The following is a 26,278-nucleotide window of genomic DNA, read 5'->3' as shown; positions in this document are numbered from 1 at the left end:
AGAAAGAGAAACACAGTACAATTATTTTAAATGAAGAGCGGAGCGAAACGTCGAACTGGCCAAAAATTTGGTAATGTAATGACACATCCATGAAGCATAATCGTCAAAACTACGCAGTACACTTGCGTAACTACTTACAAAAAGAAAAAAAAGAAAGAAAAACACAGTACAATTATTTTAAATGAAGAGCGGAGCGAAACGTCGAACTGGCCAAAAATTTGGTAATGTAATGACACATCCATGAAGCATAATCGTCAAAACTACGCAGTACACTTGCGTAACTACTTACAAAAAGAAAAAAAAGAAAGAAAACATAGTACAATTATTTTAAATGAAGAGCGGAGCGAAACGTCGAACTGGCCAAAAATTTGGTAATGTAATGACACATCCATGAAGCATAATCGTCAAAACTACGCAGTACACTTGCGTAACTACTTACAAAAAGAAAAAAAAGAAAGAAAAACACAGTACAATTATTTTAAATGAAGAGCGGAGCGAAACGTCGAACTGGCCAAAAATTTGGTAATGTAATGACACATCCATGAAGCCACCGGCCTCGGTGGCTCAGTCGGTAGCGTGTTCGCCTTCTGATCCCGAGATCGCGGGTTCGAACCCGGCCGAGGACGCCAGCAACTTGGTGGCAGGGTACAAGTTGCTTAGACACGCCGTCTTCCGCGAGGGACGTTAAATACGGGGTGCCGTGTGATGAGCTTTCATCGCACGTTAAAGAACCCTCAGGTGGGCAAAAGCAATCCACAGACCGACCGCTGTGGCGTCGCTCATGATCTCAGTTGTCTCGCGACGTAAACACCCAATTATTATTATTACATCCATGAAGCATAATCGTCATAACTACGCAGTACACTTGCGTAACTACTTACAAAAAGAAAAAGAAAGAAAAACACAGTACAATTATTTTAAATGAAGAGCCGAGCGAAACGTCGAACTGGCCAAAAATTTGGTAATGTAGTGACACATCCATGAAGCCACCGGCCTCGGTGGCTCAGTCGGTAGCGTGTTCGCCTTCTGATCCCGAGATCGCGGGTTCGAACCCGGCCGAGGACGCCAGCAACTTGGTGGCAGGGTACAAGTTGCTTAGACATGCCGTCTTCCGCGAGGGACGTTAAATACGGGGTGCCGTGTGATGAGCTTTCATCGCACGTTAAAGAACCCTCAGGTGGGCAAAAGCAATCTACAGACCGACCGCTGTGGCGTCGCTCATGATCTCAGTTGTCTCGCGACGTAAACACCCAATTATTATTATTACATCCATGAAGCATAATCGTCAAAACTACGCAGTATACTTGCGTAACGACTTAGAAAAAGAAAAAAAAGAAAGAAAACATAGTACAATTATTTTAAATGAAGAGCGGAGCGAAACGTCGAACTGGCCAAAAATTTGGTAATGTAATGACACATCCATGACGCATAATCGTCAAAACTACGCAGTACACTTGCGTAACTACTTACAAAAAGAAAAAAAAAGAAAGAAAAACACAGTACAATTATTTTAAATGAAGAGCGGAGCGAAACGTCGAACTGGCAAAAAATTTGGTAATGTAATGACACATCCATGAAGCATAATCGTCAAAACTACGCAGTACACTTGCGTAACTACTTACAGAAAAGAAAAAAAAAGAAAGAAAAACACAGTACAATTATTTTAAATGAAGAGCGGAGCGAAACGTCGAACTGGCCAAAAATTTGGTAATGTAATGACACATCCATGAAGCATAATCGTCAAAACTACGCAGTACACTTGCGTAACTACTTACAGAAAAGAAAAAAAAGAAAGAAAAACACAGTACAATTATTTTAAATGAAGAGCGGAGCGAAACGTCGAACTGGCCAAAAATTTGGTAATGTAATGACACATCCATGAAGCATAATCGTCAAAACTACGCAGTATACTTGCGTAACGACTTAGAAAAAGAAAAGAAAGAAAGAAAACACAGTACAATTGTTTTAAATGAAGAGCGGAGCGAAACGTCGAACTGGCCAAAAATTTGGTAATGTAATGACACATCCATGACGCATAATCGTCAAAACTACGCAGTACACTTGCGTAACGACTTACAAAAAGAAAAAAAAGAAGCACACAGTACAATTATTTTAAATGATTTATTTCAGTGCGAGGAGTAGAACAAAAGCAGCAACATTTCTTTCCGTTTTCATAAACGTCGAACTGGCCAAAATAATACATCCATGAAGCATAATCGTCAAAACTACGCACTATGGTTTGCAATCGCCGCGTCATCGGAATTTAGGTTACCGGCCAGTCTCAAGGTCGAGGCTCAAAGTTGGAACGACCACACGTGCCCTTACCGAGCGCCAATGTAGCGCCATCTCTTACGCGAGAGCAGAGGCTTCAAGGTCGTAGCTCTACCGGAAGAAGCAGACGACAGCGGCTCACATATGCGCCGCCGATGCGCCATCTATTAGGCAAGAGCAGAGGCCGCAGCGCTCCGCCTCCCGAGTCCTCCTATTGGCGCGCCATTTGGGGGCGGAGCCTCCCTCGCTCTTGGTCAGCAAAGTCAAGGATAGTCCTTTTGAGTATTTGTATTATGTATTATAATACTCATTTTTGAAATGTATTTGTATCTGTATTATAATACACAAAACGAGGTATTACATGTATTATAATACTTTTGAAGGTGTAATACTTTCCCAGAGGTCGTAAGTTCGACCTGCAAAGTGTCACCCGTGCACGTTATCAGTAATTTTTCGGGTCCCACAAACATTTGAACACGAACAAGGCTCCTATTACAGTGTTCCCCTGTCCCAAATTATCCCAAAGCGAGTGACTTTGGGGCCAGAGGTGGAGGAGGAGGAGGAGGAGTGTCGTTGGGAGGAACCCGAGAGGTCTGCCTGCCTGATTAGGCGGCATGTTTCTCGGGAAGGGAAAGGTGGTGGAGAGGAGGAGAGGAAAGGGTGAAGTGGAAGACCGAGCGGAATCCGCTCGGGGGGAGGATAGCTGCGTCCATGGGCCGACTTCAGGGGAACTGTGCCGGCATACGCCTATTACACATCTGAGGGAAACCCAGGAAAAACCCCAGACGGCACAGCCGGCCCGCGGATTCGAACCGCGGACCTCCCAGTCTCCAAGCGCACGCGTTACCGCTGCGCCACCGGAGCTGGTGGGGCCAGAGGTTACTGGAGGTTTCCTCGCATTCCTTCTACTTCAGAATCCGTAAGGATGAGTCATGCCAGTACAAGCCCTTTGTCTTATGAAAGAGTGCGTGCAGCCAGTCACCCCTGTACGTGTGGTTGCACTATGGGCATGGGTTTTTGAACGGCCCACATTTTATCGTCCAGAGTGGATGAAATCAGGGCTCTGCCACAGTGAGAGCAAGTTGTTCACTGCGATCGAATTGATCAGCGCTATCTGATCTTATTCGGAAAGATCAGGCCATGTGCAAAAATGTAAGCGTGAATAAAACGTCATTGGAGAATGATTGTCTCGATAAGTAATGGGCATATATCTTAAGTAATTCTTCTGTTCTTTTCCTTTTTTTCTTCCCAAGTTAAGTATATTACAAGCGTATTACAAGTATTACTCGTGTAATACACAGAAGTATTAGTATTATGTATTATAATACTCATTTTTTAAATGTATTTGTATCTGTATTATAATACCGATTTCTAGGAAGTATTATGTATTAGTATTATAATACAAAATATGCGTATTACTGCCCATCCCTGGTATATATATATAGAGGGTGTTTCAAAACTGTCATTCGGACTTTTTTTTGGCAGTACCCTTTGCAATATCGAGCGGATTTCTTGGTGGATCTGACTAAGTTCGCTACAGGCTCTCTAATTCTGTAAAAAAAAACGTTAGGTTGAATTGGGAAATTTTGGAGTTCAATTAAAGAAATTGAATTTATGTTAATTAAAATCAAATTAAAATATTTTTGCAAGATGGCAAATTCAGTTGTCACACAAGTGCCCTTTACCCCGTATTTTTCCGTCGCCCCGTTTTTTTATAAAGTCCGGATGACACGTTTTTTGAAACACCCTGTATACAGGGTGTCCCAGAAAACGTGTCATTGAATTATAATAAAAAAACTACACCACCTACACGCTTAAAAATGAACTTCACCGCATAGCACGCTCCTTGCCAACCATCACTGCGAATGATATCGTTATCTGCCTTGATTTGTTGAAAACGGGAGGCGTACGCCTTTTCTGTGACAATTATGAACAGCATAAGTGTCACAAAAAAGGCGTACGCCTCCCGTTTTCAACAAATCAAGGCAGATAACTATATAATTCGAGATTATGGTTGGCTAGGAGCGTGCTATGCAGTGAAGTTCATTTTTAAGAGTGTAGAGTCATGCGGCCAACGGCATTTGTTCTTACTAGGTTTTTGCCACCTCCTCATGTGAATGTCGTGTAAAGTAAGTTTAACTATGTAAATTTTTGCGAGCTTAAGTCGGAAATTTGCCTAGTAAAGGTCACTTTTTTACCCCACCAATGTGAAGAGCGTGTCTAATATAGTCAAATTAATGATAATTGACAGATATTCAGGAGCTATCCCATCGGAAAAAATAGCCGAACATCATGCTCTACGCAGGTCGCACAGAATAGCGCACGATGAATAGCGCAATCTTTGTCAGTCCGACGAAAGGAGGTTGGAAACCCAGCCCTCTCCGACATCGCAGAAAGAGATAAAACAGGCACGGCTTATCACGTCCGACTTTCGCTGGGATAATGCTTTCCCTCTCCCAATTTTAGGAACTGTTACTTTTTCTACTATCACTCTGTGGGCTGGCTTCTGAACCTCCTTTCGTCGCACTGAGAGCGATTGCGCTCAAAAAGTCATCGCGCGTTATGGTCCGGTGCCCCGAAAAGCATGATATTCGACTATTTTTTCCGATGGGATAGCTGGTGAATATCACTGTCACTTATCATAAATCTGAGTGAATTCGGCACGCTCTTCATATTGGTGGGGTAAAAAAGTGACCTTTACTTGGCAAATTTCCAGTTCGCAAATATTTACATAATTAAACTTGGAGTACATGACATTCACGTTAGGAGGTGGCAAAAACCTAATAAGAACAAATGCTGTTGACCGCATGATTCTAGGTGGCGTAGTTTTTTTATTGTAATTCAATGACACGTTTTCTGGGACACCCTGTATATATATATATATTTCGATTGAATTACCCTCACCCTTCGTTTTGACTGGAATGCGAGCAGGGCTACCAATTTGCAGACGCTCGCAAGACAGGCGACATAGTATCTGTTTTCTCTTAGAAAGGCCTTTCTAAGTGAGCCTTTGGTTCGTCACCCCATTTATGTGATGTTTCAAATCCAGCTCTAAATTTATGCACGTATTTCTTTATCCGTATATCGAACCGTATATTGGCACGATACACAATGTTTTACATACACAAGTTTGAAGGTGGTTGTGAAATACACCCCTGAGAGGTAGGTGTATTTCATTACACCTACAAACTCAAAGGGGAATGAGTTATGGTACTCCCACCTTACACTAAAAAAAAAGTTTAGTGTGGACACCATACCTGGGTAGTAATGTCGTTACTGTATTGAAACTACAGTAATAAATTACTTTTCCTGGGAATGTGTAATGTAATGCATTACTTTTGGTATTATGTAATTTGTAATGTAATTTAATTACATTTTGGCAGTAATTTTAATGATATTACTCGTCGATTTTGGCTGTGCTGGCACTTGGCAGAAAGAGTTGCCGACTGGTGAGTTAAAAGAATTCCAACGCCCACTATAAACGGTGACGCACTCAATCGGCACAGAATAAAATGTGTTCTTTTTATAACGTAGTGTTGTCTGACAATGAATTTCCACATCCTCAATATCATTGCGATAACTCGCAGTAATGGCTTTGTAATTTCACTACATTTCAATTGCAGTAATGAGTAATGTAATTTAATTAAATTCTAACTGTGGTAATGAGTAATGTAATTTAATTACATTTTAGAAGTAATTTACCCAGGTATGGTGGACACACAAGGGTGTGGTCTACAGCTGGAACACTCCAGCTTCTCGTTGCTGCAGCGATTTTGTAAGTTTCGTCGTGAGACACGGTAAGATATGTAGTCAGTATCTTCCGTATTTATTTGCAAAAATAAATGCCCAAAAATTGGTATGTAAATATAATTATAAATCCATTTTTCAGTGAAAAAATGGCTAGGAAGCAAGCGAGCTGGTGAAGATGATACAGACACAACACGAAGTCTCAAACACAGCTGAATATTTTACTTCACCTACAAGAATTATATACAACCAGAGGGAAGAAAACCAGTTGAGGACAAAAAGGGTCAGTTCGGGGGAACAAGAAGTCTGCTCAAGGCCAGACCGAGGATTACGGATGGGCTGCTGACACAGTTCCCACAAGAGGTTAAGTATGCATAGGGTCTCTCTCAAAAGTCTTCCGTGGGTGTCCAATTCAGAAGCCTTTACAATTGTTTCGTTCCATAGAGGGAAGCAATCTGAGCATTCTTCCGGAGCAATTTCGGAGTTTGAGGCTTCATTTTTTACTTTAAATGAATGCTCTCTCAAACGATCATTTAACGCTTTGTCTGGCCAATATAACAGAAACCACAAGATAGGGAGATCTGATAAACAACATTTGAACAACAGGGAACGAATTTGTTCCGGTGATTATTACAGGCAACTTCAGGTTTCGCGAAAGGCGTGAGGCGATCAAGACTGAAGTTGTCCTTGATAACAAGGCTGACTTGAAATTTCTACGATGAAAGATGAAAGTCACTGAAAAGGTTAGCCAGCTGTAGGGATCGAACCCACATCCTCTGGATTGCCGCTACCAATTGAGCTAAGCTAACACGCCTCTCCAGCGACTTTCGGGGTGCGTCATCTGAAGGGACGACAAACCAGCCACTCACTCTCACTCACCCTCCTTTCACTCTTACATTTTTGCTCACTCATACACACATTCATACGACGGAAATCGACGCAAGCGGCACCTGTTGAACAAGAGATAAACTGATGTTCTGAGGCTGGAACAACATAGAGGGGACAGATACAAACAAAGCCTCAAATTGCCTAAGAAATCAACGATGAAAGGGTGAGTGAGAGTGAGTGGCTGGTTTGTCGTCCCTTCAGATGACGCACCCCGAAAGTCGCTGGAGAGGCGTGTTAGCTTAGCTCAATTGGTAGAGCCCTGGACCGGCAATCCAGAGGATGTGGGTTCGATCCCTACAGCTGGCTAACCTTTTCAGTGACTTTCATCTTTCATCGTTGATTTCTTAGGCAATTTGAGGCTTTGTTTGTATCTGTCCCCTCTATGTTGTTCCAGCCTCAGAACATCAGTTTATCTCTTGAAATTTCTTGCGACGGCCAACAAGTTGTGAGACACTTAAGGTAATACGACACGTTTGGAAACAGAAGGCTTAGTTTCAGGCGAACGAGGAAGGAAGGTGTTTAACAAAACATGTAACATGTGTAACAAGTAACCAAGTAACATGTGTTGGGGGTAACCAGCATCATTCAAACGGAGAAGCTGACTCTCCGCAGAGAGAAGGATCTGATGACAACAAGATTTCTGTACCGCATTCGATAGAATACCTGTGATCAAACCCCGTGTTACAGTTTTGGAGTGGCAACTTGAAGCGGGCAAAATTGGTTTAGCTTGAGATTTGCCGTAAGCCCAGCAAAGAACGGGTTGTAACGAAAGTCAAGACTCTGAAGCACACAAACACTGGGGAACTCAATAGTGAACACAAGCTCCGGGGCCGCGGACACAATTACATTCTTACATTGAGCAATAACACTTCCATTGGTAGAAACGAAAACCAGGTCATCTACTAACCTTCTTACAGCGACGTCATTTGAAGACAGAGGATATAAAGGATAATACAGCATTTGTGTCAGCAACCCATCCGTAATCCTCGGTCCGGCCTTGAGCAGACTTCTTGTTCCCCCGAACCGGCCCTTTTTGTCGTCAACTGGTTGTTCCTGCAGTATATAATGTGAAGCAGTAGTATGTGAAGTAAAATTTTCAGCTGTGTTTGAGACTTCGTGTTGTCTGTCCTTTCGTGTTCCCTAGACTCGGGGTTTTACATTATGCACCATTTTTCAGGTTTGTATTTCAATACAAAATATAAATACGTGTATTTCTATTTTAAATACTATTTTTAATGCAATGTATTTAAATACTGCCCATCCCTGGGGCAAAGACACATAGACACAGCGGGTGGTTGCGTGAACTGTCTTCTGTTCTGTATGGATGCGTGCTGGTGTGCACTCTCAGAAAAAAAGGTGTATGGCGGACACCCTTGGGGGTGCTCAGGCTCGTCGCATATTTGACTCCCTTTGAGGTGTTTGTGATACTCCCCTCCTTAGGGTGTCCACATGACACCCCTCATGAGGGTGCTTACGTGACACCCTTCAGACGTTCCCTTGACACCCCTTTGAGGTGTTCACGTGACACCCCTTGGGGTGTTCTATGAGCGCTCACTTGAGGTGTTGCCTAAACACCCTTTTACAATATTGGTTAGTTAAGTGGTGGTGTTTATGCAACATCGAATGACACACTGCGATAACAGTAGCCATTTATTCAAGCAATACTGCACCAAAATATTAATGTACAAACTAATGACGAATAAGCAACCTGAAACAAGGTATCACATAGCATGGTATGTTCCATACAGACAAAGCAACAATAATGCACTGGTACTATTGTTATGCTGTAAGGCAAAAAAAATTAAAAAATGAATGATATTAAAGGACCAAAAGGGTAAATGAAATATTTCGGTCCCACACAAAGAAGGAGTAAGCCTGGCACATCTCGGCTTCCAGCTATGCAACTGGTCTTTCTCAGATCTGCTATTCATTGCATGCAGCATTTCATGCACACAGAATGAACAGTCTCCTTGCGATCCCACAAATGGACTTTCCAATACATAAGAAATTGCCTTCATGTAGACAGAGGTCCCTTAGTTATTCTCAACAAGTCAGATAAGAAAGCCAGCGGCCCTATTCTCGTCGAAATAAAGTGAGGTTAACCAATGGTCCGGCGAAAGCAGTCTTTTGTGACACTTGTTCACTGCATGCTCACCATTTCCTCAAAAATGAGATAAGGTAGGACACCACTCAACATCCCTCTTGATTACAGCTGCCAATGTTCAGGCTGCATAATGTACGCTGTTACTTTGTTTCACGGCTCAGCACAGAATTAAGCGCCTCACTCTATTTTGATGAGGAGAAAAATAGTCAAACAACAATACACAATAAGCTGATAAACGCCAGTTATATATCCACAAAATGTGGCTGCTTTTGCAAAGTAATATTTGATGAAAGTCATCTGTGCAGCAGGTATTCTAGGACAGTTAGCTTTACAATTATGAACTTCTATGGGTGATTTCATGCCGAATCAGGCAGGGTGGTCCGGTCGACCTCGCCAATTTTTTGCTTTCAAACATATATTAAAGCCTTCTCCCTAGAAGGCATATTGGCGCTGAAAGTACTTGAAAATAATTGTTTGTTATTTTCTAATGAACTATCATTCAGATGTGGGCATTTCGACCATTCCGCTTCCTGTTAAGTTTGACGCCACGTGTCTTCGTAACTATTTGACATATTCAGCTGATTTGTTTTTCAAGTATTGTCATGGGTGGATAGCACTGCATCCTAAGTTCTGTAGATTCTAAGTTTGCCTTTGCAGTGATAAAAAAATTGGAAAGTTGCCTCATTTGTAAAATATGGCAGGTTTTGGAAACCTCACTAGTCGTCTCCCAATTTTGATTGCGGAAAGTAATCTACATAATTGTGTTAATCTCGAAATGGCCTTTCTTCTCATAGCAAGTGCATTATATTGTGATTTGGAGCAACGCACCATAGTCTTTTTCTGAGGGGTGTCTACCGAAAATGCGTAAATTTGACGGCTTGCATGCCATATATTCCCACTCGTGACACTGTTCATTTTATTCTTCATGATGACTCAAAACAGCACATTAAAAAATTTGCTTCAGAGGCGGGCGAAGTTACGTTCATAACGCAACGTCATTCGCAATGTAACTTCGAACATCCCTGAAGCAAATTTTTTTATGTGTCGTTTTGAGTCGTCATGAAGAACGTTTGTGAGCAATATGAATGATGTAACAAGTGGGAATATACTGGATGCACGTTGTCGAATTTACGCACTTTCTGTCGACACCCCTCACAGAAAGACTGTTGGGTACGTTGCCCCAAATCACAATACGATGCACGTGCTATGAGAAGAAAGGGCATTTCGAGATGAACACAATTATGTAGATTACTTTCAAGTACCGCAACTGGGAGGCGACTAGTGAGGTTTCTAAAACCTACCATATTTTACAAATGAGGCAACTTTGTGATTTTTTATTTTCTTAAAGGCAAACCCTAGAATCTTCAGAACTTAGGATGCAATGCTACCCACACCTGACAATATGTGGAAAAAAATTCAGCTGAATATGGTGAATAGTTATGAAGATACGTGGCGTCAAATTTCGTAGCAAGCGCAGTGATTGAAATGCCCCCACCCCTGTCCCCCACTCCTTCCTGCTGTCCCCTCTGCATCTGTCCACGTCTGTACATTGCTCATAGCCACAGTTGCTTCGTGGCACTAACACGGAATTGAAAACATGCTCACATTCGAATGAGAATTAATTTAAAAAAAAACACCAGTTATTTTTAAGTAATGTCAGTGCCAATATGCCTCCTAGGGACAAGGCTTTGGACAAGGCAAAATTGGAGAGGTCGACCGGACCAACCTGCCTGATACAGTGTGAAATCACCCCTCTAAGAATTAACAAATACATGCAAATAAACTGCACAGTGCCTAGATTTTGCCAAGTGCTCAATATGACACCACAACAATCCCTTTTACGCAGCACCTATCCTCTCCCCCATGTGTGTTTGCACATAAGTTCACTTAAGACCTCAGGGCAGCAATGGCCTGGGAGCATAGCACACCCATACGCGGATTATTCACACCGATGAACGTCTCTAGGAGTGATAGTGTCCGTACTGCATCAGGCGCATATTTTATGTTGAAGGCCCAGTATGCAGCCATGAGGATACACACCGCGCTTGTCATGTCCAGAGCATCAATCTTTAGGCACTCCACATGGACGTATACACACTCACTGGTGAAGACATCTTCTCCGCTGTACACCACCATTGGGTGGATGATGTCTTCCTCGTTCTCCTGGAAAATTACAATAAAACACATTAGGGCTTAAAAAAACATACTGAAGAAAAAAAAAATAAATGAATTGTATTTCTTTTTTGTAATCAGAGTGCTTCACAGAAAGGGCCAATCCCAACAACAAAAGGAAACGTGAGGCTGTCTTGGTGGTGTTCATGCTGCAAACAGGTGCTACATTCTATGTAGCACATGTTTGTAACTTTGTAACTCCAGTAGCAGGAGAGTATAGCCCATTTTTCTTTCATTGCTTTTTGTGAAGCACCCTGCATTAGAAGAAATGAATAATAACAAGCAACCAAAATACTTAATGCAAGTGTTGGGAAAAAAAGCACATTATTGTTCTATCAATGAAGTGTAAGCAATAAGGTGAGCATGAGTGACAAAACTGGGTACCAATCAGAGAGCAAATGGAGATGATTGACTGAGCAATGGCACTCCTGGTGTTAAAATTGTGGCTAGGAGAGAAGGCGTGTGAATAAGACTGAGGAGGAATGAAAGTGTCAACCAGCAAACCATAAACACACCTAACTGCAACAGGAAGCTTTTCCATGTACCCATTAAATTTATAGAGCAAGCTTACCAGTTTCTTGAAAAGTACTCCAGCCTTTTCCCGAACAAGCAGTGGCAGGAAGTGAAGTACACCGACAGCTAGGACGTCTGGGATGGAAAGTGGAAGGTCAATTCAACAGGTAGAGTACTTCCCCAATATATCACATGCTGCAATTCGACATTACAAAAGTGTAGGAAATCACACCTTCAATGACACTAACTTTGTTCACATCTCTGTGTGAAAGCCAAGAATGTCATTTATGCCAGTCAACTGATCTGTTTCAAAACGTCATGAACCCTTACACTTTTTTGTCTCCTCTTTCTCGGCATCGAGCACTTTCCAGAACTCTGTGACTGGATGCTTCCCAGGACCCTTTCGTGAAGCCAAATTTAGCACTTTCTCTCCATACTTGTTCACAAATCCCAAGATGCCACTGTCGCAATCAATTCCAGTGTGTCTTCTAAACTCATGTGATATCTGCATATCAATAAAGATGATGAAATGATAAATAAATAAATATAGCAAGGACAGAGAATTAACATGACAGAGTTATTTATGACGAGTTAAAATTTAAGCATTGGTGATAACAATTTGTGGCTTTATGCGATGCACAAACACGACTGTGTTTAGATGCAGTTGATTCACCACTCACCTGGTCATCATTTCGAAGAGCTGGGTACTTTTGAAGGATCTCTGCCACAAAGGGCTTTTCACGGTACATCCAGGATTTCCTTGCATGAAATGTTCTGTCCATAGACAGATCCACTTTCTCCATGTCTGGGAAAGGCTTTTTCATCTCCTTGGTCAATATTGCAAGATGAGCAGCAATTGTCTCTTCGTCTTCACCATCGCCAGTTTCAGTTACCTGCTGTTATACACCTTGTTAAAGCAGTGGCAGTTAGGAGGCAGAAACTCTCACAACAAAGAAGTAAGCCACAGAAACGAAATGGTAAAAATAATTTGTGGCTTTACGTCGCGATTCAACTATGGTCATGAGCAACGCCACAGTGGTCGGTCTGTGGCATTCATAAAGAAGCGATAAACGGAACATCAATGAAATGCACCGGTGGAAAGGTACCAGTGGCGGGAATTGAACACTGAGCATTTCATTGATGATCTGATTGCTTTGGGCAGATGAGCAACAATTGTCAGCAATTGAGCAGCGTTGTTAAGGCTCTGTGTTGAGTAGTCCTTTGTGTTCTTCACCTCTGCTATGTTACGATAAAAGGAAGCCAGAGGTGGTACGTAACAGGTACCAAAAAGACAGATCCTTGTTATCGCTTTCTTTGCGAAGTGCTCTGCGGTATATTCGTAAAAAAATGTACATTGAACTGCATACATGCAGAAGAAGAATGCACATATCAGAGGATGGAAATAAAATACTTCCCAACGACTCAGATACATGGAACAGCTATAAAGCAATAGAAGCTCACAGTTTCGAACAGATGGCCAAGCATTTAATATCTTGTAGAAAGAAGCAAGCAAACCTCCTCACTTTGAACAGTGGAACAACTTAGCATTCTGCACAGGAGACTTCCTTGTTTCTTTACAAGATAATGATTGACACTGTCACCTTCTCCAGGCTATCGCCTTTATTTTTCGTTGTTCCACTTATCCGAGTCACAAGAGCTACTTTTTGTTATACGGCTCTATGCAAATAGGTAGTCGTGAGTGACAAAAGACAAATACACAGACAGGACTAATAATAGATCTCTGCAAGGCTTTCAAAAGAAGAACATTACGTTAGTTGCTCCATGACATGGTGCTGAAGACGGTGCTGGTGTTGGTGAGGGCACTGAAGCCTTTTTCTTTGCCTTTTCACGAGCTTCATCAATTAAAGCAGTTCCAGATGGAAGACGTCTTCTTACATTCTTTGCTTTGAACCGTAGTGACATCACCCATGTCCCCTGAGAAAAGCACCTTTCAATGCTGGGCCGCACGTAGGAATGTCTGCATGTTAAATGACCTGCAATGTATTACATGCTTACATATCCAGTTGTTGTGGTGTCCCTGAGTTTCGGGTAACGAGAGACAAGCTGCTGAGCACACACGGAATACAGCTTCCCTGGGTACCTGTAGAAAGGCACGAAGTCACAAATGTTGCACAGAGATTTAAACGATGTCAACTTCTATGTGGTTACATACAAAGTATATTTCGTAAGATCGTAATAAAGCCAGTTGACGATGTCTGACTTCTGGGTAAACGACAATGAGCCGTCTTTGATGGTTGCGATTTCTGCCCGGATATGGTGCGGTACGACAGGAAAGCGATACTCGTTGGCAGAAATGTTGAGAGCTGAGGACAGCGCTGACATCCCAACTGTGCTGCAAGGTTCACAGGAACCATGATAAACAACACACACGTTTATTTCATTTACTCTGCGATATGTGAGAAATTCACCTGCAGGACGTGCCTGGATCTTGTTCTGCCGCGAGACCTTGGTCATTTTCAATTCTTTAAGAGAAGCATGAAAAAAAACTAACTTTGGAGAACTACTCAGCTGAGAGAGACAACATAGGTTTCTGCATATCAAGTAACTGGACTTACGAAGGCGAAGTGCTTTTACTAGTGCAGGTCGATAGTGATGAGCCTAGAACATGTCTCAGCCTCGTCGCTTCTAGCACGTCAGACTCCTCGAAGTCAATGAAATCGTTGACTGTAGCATCAAAAACCTGCGAAAATGATTATATGAGGAGAACTTTACTTGCGCGATGCTTTGAAAGTATTGCTTGCAACTTGCCTGTACAATAAGGTCACGATTCATAAGTTCTTTGAATGGGGATCCCAACAGCGCATTCTTTATGTCATCCAGCATTCGTTTTCCTCCCACAACGATCTTTTTCCGCGAAGCTCCGTGCTCCACGACACACACAAGATCGCTACTGTCAGACATGCCCTGATTTGCACTACAAGAATTGGAATAAAAGTCAAAATCAATTGCCAGCATGGCGAATTGATGTTGTTCGATGAAGACATGTATTCGTGCTTCGGGTGCAGATGTGGACAATGACACGCCTTTTTAAGCATTCTACAGGGTGTCAACAATAAAAGCACCCTGGAACTACTGTTAAACAACGGCGTTGAGGCATTTTTAACGGTTGGCAGCCTGCATATATGCACTGTAACAGAAAGCGAAACCACGTGCAAAGCTAAAAGGTATTTTTACCTGAAATAACGGCGAGCCAGGCTTCGTTTCTTCTGCGACGTTCTACATCATGACCGCGTTCACAATCACACCACTCGAGGCAAACAAACAGCACCAAGTGCAAAGGAATAACCGCTTCAGGCGTCAGACGCAACCACTGCACCTCACCTATGTGTAACTATCTTGCGCGCCAAACGCAGAGAGAATTGGCTTGGCTTGACTTGGCCGGAATTGCTTACGACTGTCATTGGATTCGAAAAAAATGCACGATATACAGCACGGTGCAGAAGCTTCCGTATCATTCAACAACAAATAAAAAACAGATAGAAACACATTACAAAACGGTAAAAAGCTGTTCTGCAATGAGCCTTTGTAAAGTTGCTTCGATCATTCACTCGTCTGCTCACCTCAGCCCCTTGAGCCGTAAACAGAAATGGCTGCGCCTGGCAATGTGTTCCGGTGTCCAAAGTGCCCTTTTTTCGCAAGTTCGCGGCAACGTGTGGCTACCCACTTAGCAAACATTCACAGTGGTGAATCCAACTTTAATATCCTGTGCGATATCGACGGCTGTAACAAAACGTATTCACACATTCATTCATACAGGAAGCACCTCTACAGCACACATATCAAACCATCAGAAGATGCATCTCCCGCCAACGAACCACGGTTTAGTGGTGTTTCCGGGGGTGATGATGGTGTAAACGACGCAATGGATATTGATACTGACAACGCCACTGGTGACGAACAGTCGACACAAGCAGCATCGGCAAACGGGTTCTTCGATTTTGTCCACGATGCAACGAAAGCGGTTTGTGGCCTCTTTTTCCGGCTCACGCAAGAGCACAAAGTGCCAGAGTCGGCGTGTGAGGCGGCGTTTTGTGATTTGGAAACTGTGATGAGTTCAGTGGTGGAGCAACTTTTCGAAGTAATACGCCAAGAAATCGGTGAGCAAATTCTCAGCACAAAGGAGAGCTTGCGAGAACTGCTGCGATGCGACTTTCTGAAACAGATTTTTGTCCCAGTTCAGTCTGCATACCAGCGCGACATGTTTGCTAAACGATACCTTCGTTACATTAAGCCTCAGCAATGTCAGTATGCAAATGATCAGAACGAGTCCTTCCAGTACGTGCCGATACCGACAGTTCTGAAGAATGTCCTGGAAACTGCACCGATCGCCGAGTCCCTTTTGGAAACGAAGTCTCAGTGTGACCCTGACACTATTTCTAGTTTCCGTGATGGCACATCGCACAAAACAACAAAAAGAACACAGGAACCTTCAAGCACCGTTTACATCACCCTGTATTCGGATGAGCTCGAAGTTGCCAATCCTATCGGACCAAAGCGGGGCATCCACAAGCTTCTTGTGATTTATTTTGGTTTCTTGGACCTCCACCCACGATTTCGATCTCAGATAAGGCATATCCACCTGGCTGTTATAGCAAAGTATCCAGACACGAAGGGTCGTCTCAACGTTGTTCTTCAGCCACTGATCAAAGATTTGAACATGCTTGCAACAGAGGGCATCGATATCACTTCAGCTGCTGGGACCAGGAAGATCTTCGTGGAGGTGGTTGCGTTTTGCGGTGACAACCTCTCCATGCACTCATTAGGAGGCTTTACGTGCAGCTTCAGCAGCGGGAGGGTTTGTCGATTTTGTTTGGCAAAGTCAAGTGAATTACGTCGGCTGACAAGTGAATCTCAGTGTATAGTGCGCGATGCTCAAAACCACAGTGCACAGCTCGAGGCTGTACATATAAATCCTGACCTCTGCTCTGTGTATGGTGTTCGTGAAATGTCTCCATTACTGAAACTTGATTCATTTGACGTGACACGTCAACTGCCCCCTGACGTTATGCATGATATGTTTGAAGGCACATTTGTGTTTGTTATACATAACACACTGCGAGGTCTTGTTCAAGATGGTGTTTTAACTGTCGATGACATCACTCGTGTCGATATGTTTCCTTATGGTGCCAACGACATCAAGAATAAGCCTGAAAAGATGAGTGCAGCATTTCTAGCAGATGGTAAAAGCATCCGGGGAACTGCTTCACAAAAGTGGTGTCTCTTCCGCTTCATACCACTCATTTTTGGCCCGCTAGTTCCTGAAGGAAATGAGAAGTGGGAGTTGTTCCTTACTTTTAGGGAACTGGCCGACATCATCCTTGCTGAAAAGATACCGCCTGAGGGGACACAATATCTTGAAAGTAACATTGCAGAATTTCTTTCAATGTTCATGGAGATGTACCCGACTGTGCGCATCCCTCCAAAGCTTCACTACATGATCCATTACCCCCGTATCATTAGAGAGCTTGGACCGCTCAGGCAATACTGGTGCCTCCGTTTTGAAGCAAAGCACCAGTTTCTGAAGAACCACGCCACGAGGGTACATAATTTCCGGAACATTCCCTACACACTTGCCAGGAAACACCAGCTGTTGCAAAGCTATCAATTAAGCACCAACTTCATGGACAGAAGCTGCACGACAACAAACCTGAGGCCTGCCGATTTGTCGTCCGCACACCCATGCACGCATCACCTTTTCTGTAGCAACGTGAACCTTGCAGACTCCGCAAAGTTCGACGGACTTTCATACAAAGTTGGGGACATTCTAGTTATGGCAGGAGGAGACAACCCTAAGTTCGCCCAAGTGCAAGAGTTGTTAGTGTCCGCAGGAAGGTTGTATCTTCAACTGGAACAGATGTTTTTGGAAGCCTTTTGCAAACACACTTTTGCATACAAACTACGTCCCACTGGTGAAATGATGCTGAGCCTACCTGGTGAAGAAGTGTCAATTCAAAAACTGGACCTATATCATGGCGGTTTGGTGGTACCAAAGTGGGAGATAATGTTTCAATAGTTTTCTTTCGTATATTGGTATACTGAACAAGAAAGAACATTGTTCGGAGGCTGAACGACATGTAACGGGACAAACACAAACAAGGCCTCAAACGCGTCATCTGAAGCGGGACCGTGCCCCGCTCCTTTTTTTTCGGCTTTTCAACCACTGCCGTCTTTGCTGCTGGGATATGCGTAAATTAAGGCAGTAAACCCCTCAAGACTTGCACTTCAAGGGTTTCGGATAGAAAAAAGAAACCAGAACTGCTGTGAAATGTGCTAAAATTGTTCTTGTACCCATCACGCTCGCACTCCATTTCACTACAGCTTTCTCCTCACAGCAGAACAGTGTTAGACTATCGTTCCTTTCAACTGTGGCTTTGGTTTTGGGGCCTCATTTTGTGCCAGAAATGTGACATCATCCCACTCCATAAGCTTCCTGAATGTCCCACCAACTTTGGTGACACTTTTGCTGAATAGATGATCGTGTGATGGCAGATGATCCATTGAGAGTGCAGGTGAAACTGTTGGAATCGTTTGAAATTGGCATCATAAGCCTGAAGTTTTAGGGTTTTACCCGATTCTTTCCCGAATTTGCACCCCGAATTGAAGGTTCACCCTTTAGGGTGAAACCCGATTTTTACCCGGCAAATTCCCCTCACTGGGATGTCTGTAGGAATGCACTAACTTACCTGTTTGGCAGCAAATGCGGTTACATCACCGTTTGTACCAAACCATTACAGTTAGTTTGAGCAACTGAGCCCGATTTCTCCCCGAATTTAGCATACCGTGAGTTTTTTCACCCGAATTCGCATGAATTTAGTGCAGATGTTTATTTACCCGATTTTTACCCCCCGAATTTAGAAGAAAATATTTCCCGAAAACTTCAGGCTTTTATCATATGTCACGAAACAGGTTTTGAAGATATGAGAGAACTGATGTTCTGAGGCTGGAACAACATAGAAGGACAAATACATACAAAGCCTCAAATTGCCTAGGAAATTAATGATGAAAGATAGAAGTCACTGAAAAGTTAGCCAGCTGTAGGACTGTATAGGATAGCTGTAATCCAGAGGATGTGGGTTCGAGCCCAAGAGCTGGCTAACCTTGTCAGTGACTTCCATCTTTCTAGGTTTTGAAGATGTTTGGAATGCGTCTAAAACACATTTGCTTTCACGACACACGACAAGTCTTTGCAGACAGTTCTGTTTCTAAAATTTTGTGATACATGTCAAATATGACATGTTTATTGACATGTTTAGGGCTGTGCAGAACTTTCAGCCACTCCATATTATCTAGACAATGTTAAGATGCTGTTTTATCTCACACACAAGTGAAAGCATCCAAAGTGAAAGCATCCAAAGCGAAAACATTCATTGACATGAAGGACCAGCTTCTGCTTATCATACACTTTGTTGGAACGTCGTTTGCATAACCAGCGTAGAAGTTGGTGTACAAAATGTGTACTTGCTTCCCTTTGTGAACATGTACGGATTAACTGTGACCGTCCTTGGCCTGTTTTATCTTGTAAAATAGAAGCCTCCTGTTTTTCTGACTCACTTGTCTTTCTGTATGTTTGGTTTGATTCTGAGGAGGATAGTATGCAACAGTTGGTTGTTGAAGTTGCTAATAGCATAAGCGTTAGTAGTATTAGTATATCTGTGAGCCTGTATGTGTGCATTCTTCTTTTGTGAAGGTATGACTTGATCTGGCTTGTGCCTACTTATTTATTGTAGTGTATATTGTAGCGGTGCTGGTAATGCTGACACATACCATTTCTCTGATATCTACAGTTGTAAATAAATAACGTGGTCGCTGATTGGAATAAATATTGTATGACACACAGTCATCTAGGAGGCTCCCCTACTTCTCCCATGGAGTCAACACATCAGTCAGCGAGCTATGGAGAATTATGCAACCACAGCACATGGACATGGAAAAAAAAATCATTGGGGTGTGAGGCTAACACCCCTTCAATGGGGTGTACCCACAACACTCTCTTTGGCAGCTGACTATTCGCATGGTGTTACCCTTACTCCCCATTGACTTCATAGGGTGTCCGAGCAACATTTGACTCCTTTTTGACACCCTTTTTTCTGAGAGTGTGGGCGCAACAGATGCGCACGAAATATGCGCACTCATGCCGGGGTAAAGGCTTGCATCTAGTAAGACGATGGATGAGCCGCAGCTTTTTTGGGGGCAAAACTGGCCCTGCTCTACAAAGCTATCGTTGTGTTGTTGGATAGACAACAATGAACCGTTTTTTTCCACTACGGAAAGCAATATAACCAGAATGTTAACCAAGTTCATAAGCATTCCTGTAAATGCCTGTAAGGCGGGCTCCCAATCTATTGACTGTTTCAGGCTGGGAACCATTAACATGATAGTCGTGGAGACAGCGATTAATGACGAGCCCGTCGAGAAGAGGGGCTGCATGAATTTCCCAACCTCAATGTGGTATGACCCAGATGGCCAGTACCAGCCCTCCTTTGTAAGTACACAAACGTTTTCCTGTCCTTGTTCATACTCTTTTATCGTTCGCTTGCCAGGAGAGGCGGTCAGAGCTAAGTTGTGTTGGACTATACTATTCGACCACACCGTATCTTGACCGACCTATCTCCTCCTGTCTAAATTTTGCAGGCAAAAGCGATCCGTGTGGTGAACCGTACAGTTGCTCCCACTCGCAAAAAATTCACCGTACTCTTTTCATTCACAATGGGAGTGTCCAAGTTCGAATTTAACCAACCCCAACAGGAAATCTCCTCGCATGCCTGTTTGAGTAGTGGCATGGTACCATACGACCAAGTAAGACATCTTTCTTTTCCTTTATTTGCCTGCATAAAATGCGAGTTCCTAAGCGCGACCTATACTGTCAAAGGATTGCGCTGGCTCAGTATCCTTTAGCTTTGAAGTGCATTGCCAGGCTGTACGCCGAAATAAAACATTCTATCAAAATCTATTTTCTGAAATAAATCCTTTAAAAATACACGCCCTCAAAATAAACGTTGTTATAGGCTACACGATGTTCTTTTCGGTGAGACATGCTATTATGTTTCTAACTCATGTTTGTACATTACATTTGTTCAAATAACAACTTTGGGTTTCAAATATCCAGTTTAAAAGTGATGACGACGGTGCGCGTATGAATACAGGACACGCACTCTTGACCCTTGAACCAGCCGAGCGCCGAGCTGTGAAAGCGCGATGAGCGCACTAATTTCCGCGGCGGATGTAGAGCCGTCGGTTGTCCATCAATCAGGGACGGTGATTTATTTCGAAGCGTTTATTCTTCGAAGTTTACTTTTCGGAGTTTATATCGATCGCGTGGATTTTCTCATGATTTATATTGAAGAGATATTTATTTTTGAACGGTTTATTTTTACATGATTTATTTCGGCGTCATCCCCATTGCCACAGCGATGTGCACCAGACCCAGCCGACCGTTGACACATTACTATCGTATAATGCGCAAGACCCACTCATGTGCGATGCTAAAGGGAAGCTTAGTGGAACAAATTTACCTGCAAGTGTTTCTAGACCTCAACGAACACCTCTGCACACGAAACATGGATCACGTGACGGCGCCCCGCCGCCTTTCGGCGGCTTGGTTCTTCATCATCCAAACACACATGTCCGTTTCGGACCGTTATTGGACCATGTCGGACCGTTGCTTTTTATTAAAGATTTTGCGCATAGAAAATTCTGGTCTTCGTCGTCATTAACTCAATTACTTGATAGTTTTTTTTCTTCTCGCACCGTCCGTCTGCCTTCTAGCATAACTAACATTTCGACATCACATGCTTTCTCGTCAGCTCTCGAGAAGGCTTTTACTAAATGGTAGTGACTTATCTCTCCACGCGATTGTGCATTGTTATTTACTATGCTACCTCCGTTGGCCCTCAAAGATCTGCAGGGCACTATCCCATGACTTACTTCTTTCGAGAATGTGCCCGCCTGGCCATATAACTCAACAGCAAAAACTCAAGTCTGTTGAAGTCATACCTTTTTTTTTTTTTGTAATAAAAAGTTCTCTTGTGCAGCTAAAAAAACAAACTGTTGCGTAAAATGTTTCAGGTATGCAGCGGCAGTCCAACTCTTTACTCGCAATCCACACAGAGCTCCACATACACGCAACAAACCTTGGCAAAGGTTGTCTCCTCCGGAAACTCCATATACAGCTTTGAAACGGTAGACACCCTACTGGACAAGGTGGGTCATCTATGAAAATGCTCTGAGTGCTTGTGCTGCTGGGTGAGCTGGAGAGCATAACCTCTTCCCGTGGTTTCATAGCCTCCATTTTAGCAGCAGCAGAAACTCCCGTGCCCGAATTTTTGTTTGCTGTGCTGGCTCGTTTTCATTTGCAGCCGGTTTTGCGAGCCAATCAGGAGGTTGGTTGGTTGGTATTCTTTTCATTCGACGGTCACTCTTAAAAATGAACTTCACCACGTAGCACGCTCCTATTGCCAACCATCATCCCAAGTGACGTCGTTCTCTCCCCTGACTTGTTGAGAGCGGGAGGCACACGCCTTTCTTTGTGACAAATTGTCACAAAAAGACGTACGCCTCCCGTTTTCAACTAATCATATGAGAGAACGATGTGGTGAAGTTCAATTTTAGGGTGTACTTGATGGGCTCGATTTGAAGTTTTCAAGTTGATCGCGACTATATGCCAGAACTTCACCACACAGCACGCTCCTAGCCAAACCGTCATTCCGAATATCTTTCTGCGTCTTTATTTGCTGGAGGAGGAGCCTATCTGGGACACATTATGCTTGTCCGAGACAGGCTCCACCCTCCCCTTCGTTTTGAACGAAGCATGACACAGAATGATAACATTCGGTATGGTGGTTGAATAGGAGCATGCTACGTGGTGAAGTTCTATTTTAACAGCGTAGGCTGTCGTGCGACCTAAAAGCGACCGTTGAAAAGGTTCGACAGAGTTACTCATATAATGAACAACTGAACTAATGAACTAATGTAATGACGAAAGGGCTTTTGGTTTTCATTGGGGCATTATTGCAGTGATAGCAGCGCACGCATGTGGCAGTATCGGCAAAGGAAAATATTGAATGTGCGTAGCAAAATCCCGTAGAAGAGCCTCCACACAACAGCAGTAAGGAACGCAGTACGAAAGAACGAACCCACATGAAGCGTCGCGGAACTCACTACCCATCAGACAAAGGGTCGGTAAGGTAATATGAGACTTTGAGCGCCACAGTAAGAATGCTCAATATATCTCGCACACAAACCCACCACCATTCCCATGGTCTAGGGTTGCATTCCTACGTATGAGCGCTAAAACGTTTAGCTACTGCATACGCCCTCGAAATGTTCGGAATGTAAACAGTGGCGCGGTTGCCGACTCACTTTGGGCCTCTTACGCCGCTGCTGCCGGTAATTCAAAAACTAAGCGATGGGACGCCTCCGGCAGAAAGGTTCTCTACTGCCACATATTACGGCCTTGGTGTTGCCGCTTGCATAAAGCTATGGGACCCCGGCGTTGCAGTTCGGATCTGCGGGAATAGAGCCACCCTAGCGTTTAATGCGGCTGTGATGAAGCAAACTGCATGATATTAACCGGAAAGCGGTCTAGCCACCCCGTTTGCGCCTGTCTAGAAGACATCTTGTCCGAGTTGATCACCTGTCACGGGCAAGTCATGTCTGTCCGATAGCTTGGAAAATTAGGGAAACGCCCAATTTGGCTGAGCATTGGCGACACAGGTCCAATATGGGACCTGTTTTGCCAGGATTTCTGCCATATTAGCTCGGACTTGGCAATATGGGTCCCATATTGCCAAGTTTGCGTGGCAATACGACGTGGCAGTCCTACTGTAACATCCACTACAACTGAACTTCACTTTCTATTTTCTGCAAACAGACGCCATCTTGCTTCGCGATGGCAATGCCAATCCTTCGAACTGACAGAGCATGCTCGTTTGAGCGCAATGACGCGTCATTACGCTCAAACAAGCACGCTCTCAGTCCTAGCGCACGCGCTCAGTTTAGTTGTATACAACTAAAGCGCATGCGCGACACTCGGATCGGACGTCTCATATAAGGGCTAAAATGTCGCTGTTTCCTCTAATGACAACAGAATTGCCGCAGGTCAAGTAAAAAAAAAAACAATATTTGATTGATTTATTGGCCTTCTGCAAGGCTATAGATGCTTTCACGTTACTGCAGGCAGTGTCAGTGTGAGTTGCTGAGGCGTATGTCCATCACTATCAAAGTGTTTCGCTCGTTTAGGAGCTGTAGGAGCGAATTGGAAATATTTGGTTCATACACTATTGCGATCCCAATGGAAGCTTCTGAGGGATGTTTCGCAGTTCGGTTTGCAGTTCAGTGGGACTTCCTGGGTTCTTCTGCGAGACAGGCGTATCTCCAGTTCTTCGTTTTTAGTAGAAATTGAGAAAGCAATAAATGGGCCGATGAGTCTCGCCATCGCTAGCTTCCAAATGCGGCGCTGGGAAACACATGGTCGCTATAGTCTATGACATGACATATGACATGGTCGCTATTGTCTAGTAGGTCGTTCTTTGACCAATGACGCCTCCACTCCACCACAGCGCTCACGGATAGTCATGAACAGTGATATGGCATTTGGAGAGAGGATGGCTATACGTATACGTATAGGTATACGTATAAACTTCATGATGGGCAAGCCTGAGCACATTTTCAACCATCGTGTTGTGTTCCGTTTTGTTTACCTGTCTTTGCCCATGGCTCGGGGTTGCCTCTCATGAAGTTTGTACACCTGCCTGCATGCATCTCGCCATTCTCTCTCCGTATGCCATATCAGCGTTGCCCGTTCATTGCTATCTGTGAGGCGTCTAGTGGAGTGGAGGCGAGAACACGTGTGCTGTGTTGCTGCTCGCATCAAGCAATCCCAAGCACCACGCCAATATTGGTCCAATATTGGACCCATATGGGGAGTGCAACTAGGATCCATATTGGACCAATATGGGCTGCCCATATTGGCCAGCCCATTTTGTGCCAATATTGCCAATATTTCTGTGATAACGCCAACGGGGAGGGTTTAATATCCACCACTGATATTACTTCTCTCTTCTTTTTGCTTTTCTCATTTCTGCAGATCTCATTGCTTCATGTTGCATACAACAACTTACAAGAAAAGAAAAAACGTAAAAAAAAAAAACACACGCCCCAAAAACGAACAACGGGTGGTACGCCAGTCTTGCTGAAGGACACAAGCAGTCCCACGGAACTGCCAATCCCTCACAAGCCTTCATTGGGATCGCAATAGCCTATAAACCAAAAATTTCCAACCCAGAATACAGAGCAGCGAAACACTTTCGTAACGGTGACTGAGTGCGGCAACTTGAAAGCATGCACCTGACCTCCGCCAGAGAGGAGTGATCCCTTCCTATCGAACATTGTGTTATCGTTATCCGCAATTCCGTTATCGTTACAGGAATCAGCGACATTTTGGCTTTTAGTCCGTATGAAACGTCCGATCCAACTGACGCGCACGCACATTAGTTGTGACCACGCTCGCTCTCAATCGGCTCGACCGATTCGTATTAGCATCGCGAAGCAAGATGGCGGCTGCTTGGAAGTTGAGTTGTCGAGTCCTAGTGAACGTTACAATGGGATTGCCACTTATGGTGACTGTTATGAACAGTGTGTATCATCTGCTGGTTGGATGTAACCAGAGCTGTAAGCGGTACTCGAAAAAAGTAATTGATTACAAGTACTGTTACTACAGTGAGAAAAGTAATTCTTTACCGTTACAAATTCCTTCATCGAAAATGTAATACGTTACACCACACATACTTGATAAGTGAAATTCACAAATACATTTGAAAGCAACATACAAAACGCATACACAGGTTTATTACAGATTTATGTACACATTTAAAACATCGAAACATCCGCTTCGTTTTGTTACTATTGTTATGTTCAGCCCGCACAATTTATCAATACAGTCACCTATTTTACTGTTGCTCCAGTAGGTCGCGGTTTTATCGTGTCATATTACTGTGGTGCGCATGGAACACGTGTGGACTAGAGACTGCCGTCACAGTGACGTCACTTCAGTGACCAGACTTGTGCGTAACGCGTTACTAGTAATTGCGTTGCGTGTAATCAATTACCTTTTTGAGTAATTTTCCGAGTAATCAGTTACTTTAATGCCAAAGTAATTTTTCCAGTAATCAATTACTTTTCTGAGTAATCGATTACTCAGTAATTGATTACTTTTCCGGCAGAGATTAGCTTAGCTTTAGTATAGCTTATCTATAGTTTATATATCTATATATATGTATAGTTTATAGAGCTGTTGCGATTGAAGGAACCAAATGGGTATTTACTTTCTTGTCCTCCAGATTGTGTGCACAGAAATGGCGTACGGCCACCGAAATGTGGGTTTCGTCTTCTACGACAGCGAGTTCGCAGCTGGCGACGTCAGTTGCGATGGACATCCGGGGACGTTTGCCCGTATGCGGTTTGTCAAGAAACACTTTGAAGATCTCATGCAAGGCGTTGCACCTCCCGCGTTCGATTACACAAAATGCATATTGTGAGCTGGAAAATAAAGTGTTTACGACGAAC

General features: G+C 43.5%; 4 protein-coding genes and 1 non-coding gene across 7 annotated transcripts in view; 4 read left to right on the top strand and 1 right to left on the bottom strand.

Annotated features, from left to right (window-relative positions):
• The window catches only part of LOC135388037 (uncharacterized), a 34,948-nt gene extending 28,200 nt beyond the window's left edge, over positions 1-6,748 (top strand). Inside the window, exon 13 of the mRNA XM_064617320.1 lies at positions 6,161-6,748. Coding sequence (XP_064473390.1) covers positions 6,161-6,194 — 34 coding nt within the window. The 3' untranslated portion in view covers positions 6,195-6,748. The remainder of the gene's footprint in view (positions 1-6,160) is intronic.
• A 391-nt stretch (positions 6,749-7,139) lies between these two features.
• Positions 7,140-7,212, top strand: Trnaa-ggc (transfer RNA alanine (anticodon GGC)). The gene has a single exon. It is a non-coding gene; the product is annotated as a tRNA-Ala (tRNA).
• A 2,971-nt stretch (positions 7,213-10,183) lies between these two features.
• LOC135388035 (uncharacterized) lies at positions 10,184-19,829 on the bottom strand. Of its 3 annotated transcripts, XM_064617317.1 has the most exons (11): positions 14,891-19,829; positions 14,465-14,630; positions 14,272-14,396; positions 14,125-14,178; positions 13,869-14,048; positions 13,712-13,796; positions 13,466-13,630; positions 12,376-12,591; positions 12,026-12,200; positions 11,754-11,830; positions 10,184-11,173 (listed from the first exon to the last, which is right to left on the bottom strand). In XM_064617317.1, exons 2-11 carry the CDS (start codon positions 14,615-14,617, stop codon positions 10,898-10,900), a joined length of 1,506 nt encoding a protein of 501 aa, XP_064473387.1. In that variant the 5' UTR covers positions 14,618-14,630; positions 14,891-19,829; the 3' UTR covers positions 10,184-10,897. The 3 variants fall into 3 exon arrangements, with proteins under 3 accessions (XP_064473387.1, XP_064473385.1, XP_064473386.1); XM_064617315.1 differs by lacking the exon at positions 14,891-19,829 and having other exon boundaries at positions 14,465-14,884; XM_064617316.1 differs by lacking the exon at positions 14,891-19,829 and having other exon boundaries at positions 12,376-12,588; positions 14,465-14,884.
• LOC135387732 (uncharacterized) lies at positions 15,579-17,729 on the top strand. The gene has a single exon (XM_064616830.1). It carries the CDS (start codon positions 15,579-15,581, stop codon positions 17,727-17,729), a length of 2,151 nt encoding a protein of 716 aa, XP_064472900.1.
• Positions 19,830-19,861: 32 nt separating the features above from the next.
• Positions 19,862-26,278, top strand: LOC135388036 (uncharacterized). The gene is made up of 4 exons (XM_064617319.1): positions 19,862-20,198; positions 20,348-20,512; positions 21,782-21,916; positions 26,053-26,278. The coding sequence occupies exons 1-4, from the start codon at positions 19,881-19,883 to the stop codon at positions 26,248-26,250; spliced, it is 816 nt and encodes a 271-aa protein (XP_064473389.1). The 5' UTR covers positions 19,862-19,880; the 3' UTR covers positions 26,251-26,278.

Source organism: Ornithodoros turicata, chromosome 3 (assembly GCF_037126465.1).
Source record: "Ornithodoros turicata isolate Travis chromosome 3, ASM3712646v1, whole genome shotgun sequence".
In the NCBI taxonomy this organism is placed as follows: Eukaryota; Metazoa; Arthropoda; class Arachnida; order Ixodida; family Argasidae; genus Ornithodoros; species Ornithodoros turicata.
The sequence above is the reverse complement of the archived record's forward strand: the minus strand, read 5'-3'. Positions and strand labels throughout refer to the sequence as shown.

Bases quoted from the DNA above. Each gene is read 5' to 3' on its own strand.
- LOC135387732 (XM_064616830.1), top strand. From the start codon at position 15,579: ATGGATATTGATACTGACAACGCCACTGGTGACGAACAGTCGACACAA.
- LOC135388035 (XM_064617315.1), bottom strand. From the start codon at position 14,671: ATGCTGGCAATTGATTTTGACTTTTATTCCAATTCTTGTAGTGCAAAT. The intron at 14,397-14,464 runs GCAAGTTGCAAG...TCATTTTCGCAG, and splicing joins ATCGTGACCTTATTGTACAG to GTTTTTGATGCTACAGTCAA. The intron at 12,201-12,375 runs GTGAGTGGTGAA...ATTGATATGCAG, and splicing joins CTCTTCGAAATGATGACCAG to ATATCACATGAGTTTAGAAG.
- LOC135388036 (XM_064617319.1), top strand. From the start codon at position 19,881: ATGGATGAGCCGCAGCTTTTTTGGGGGCAAAACTGGCCCTGCTCTACA. The intron at 20,199-20,347 runs GTAAGTACACAA...TAAATTTTGCAG, and splicing joins GCCAGTACCAGCCCTCCTTT to GCAAAAGCGATCCGTGTGGT. The intron at 20,513-21,781 runs GTAAGACATCTT...AAAATGTTTCAG, and splicing joins GCATGGTACCATACGACCAA to GTATGCAGCGGCAGTCCAAC.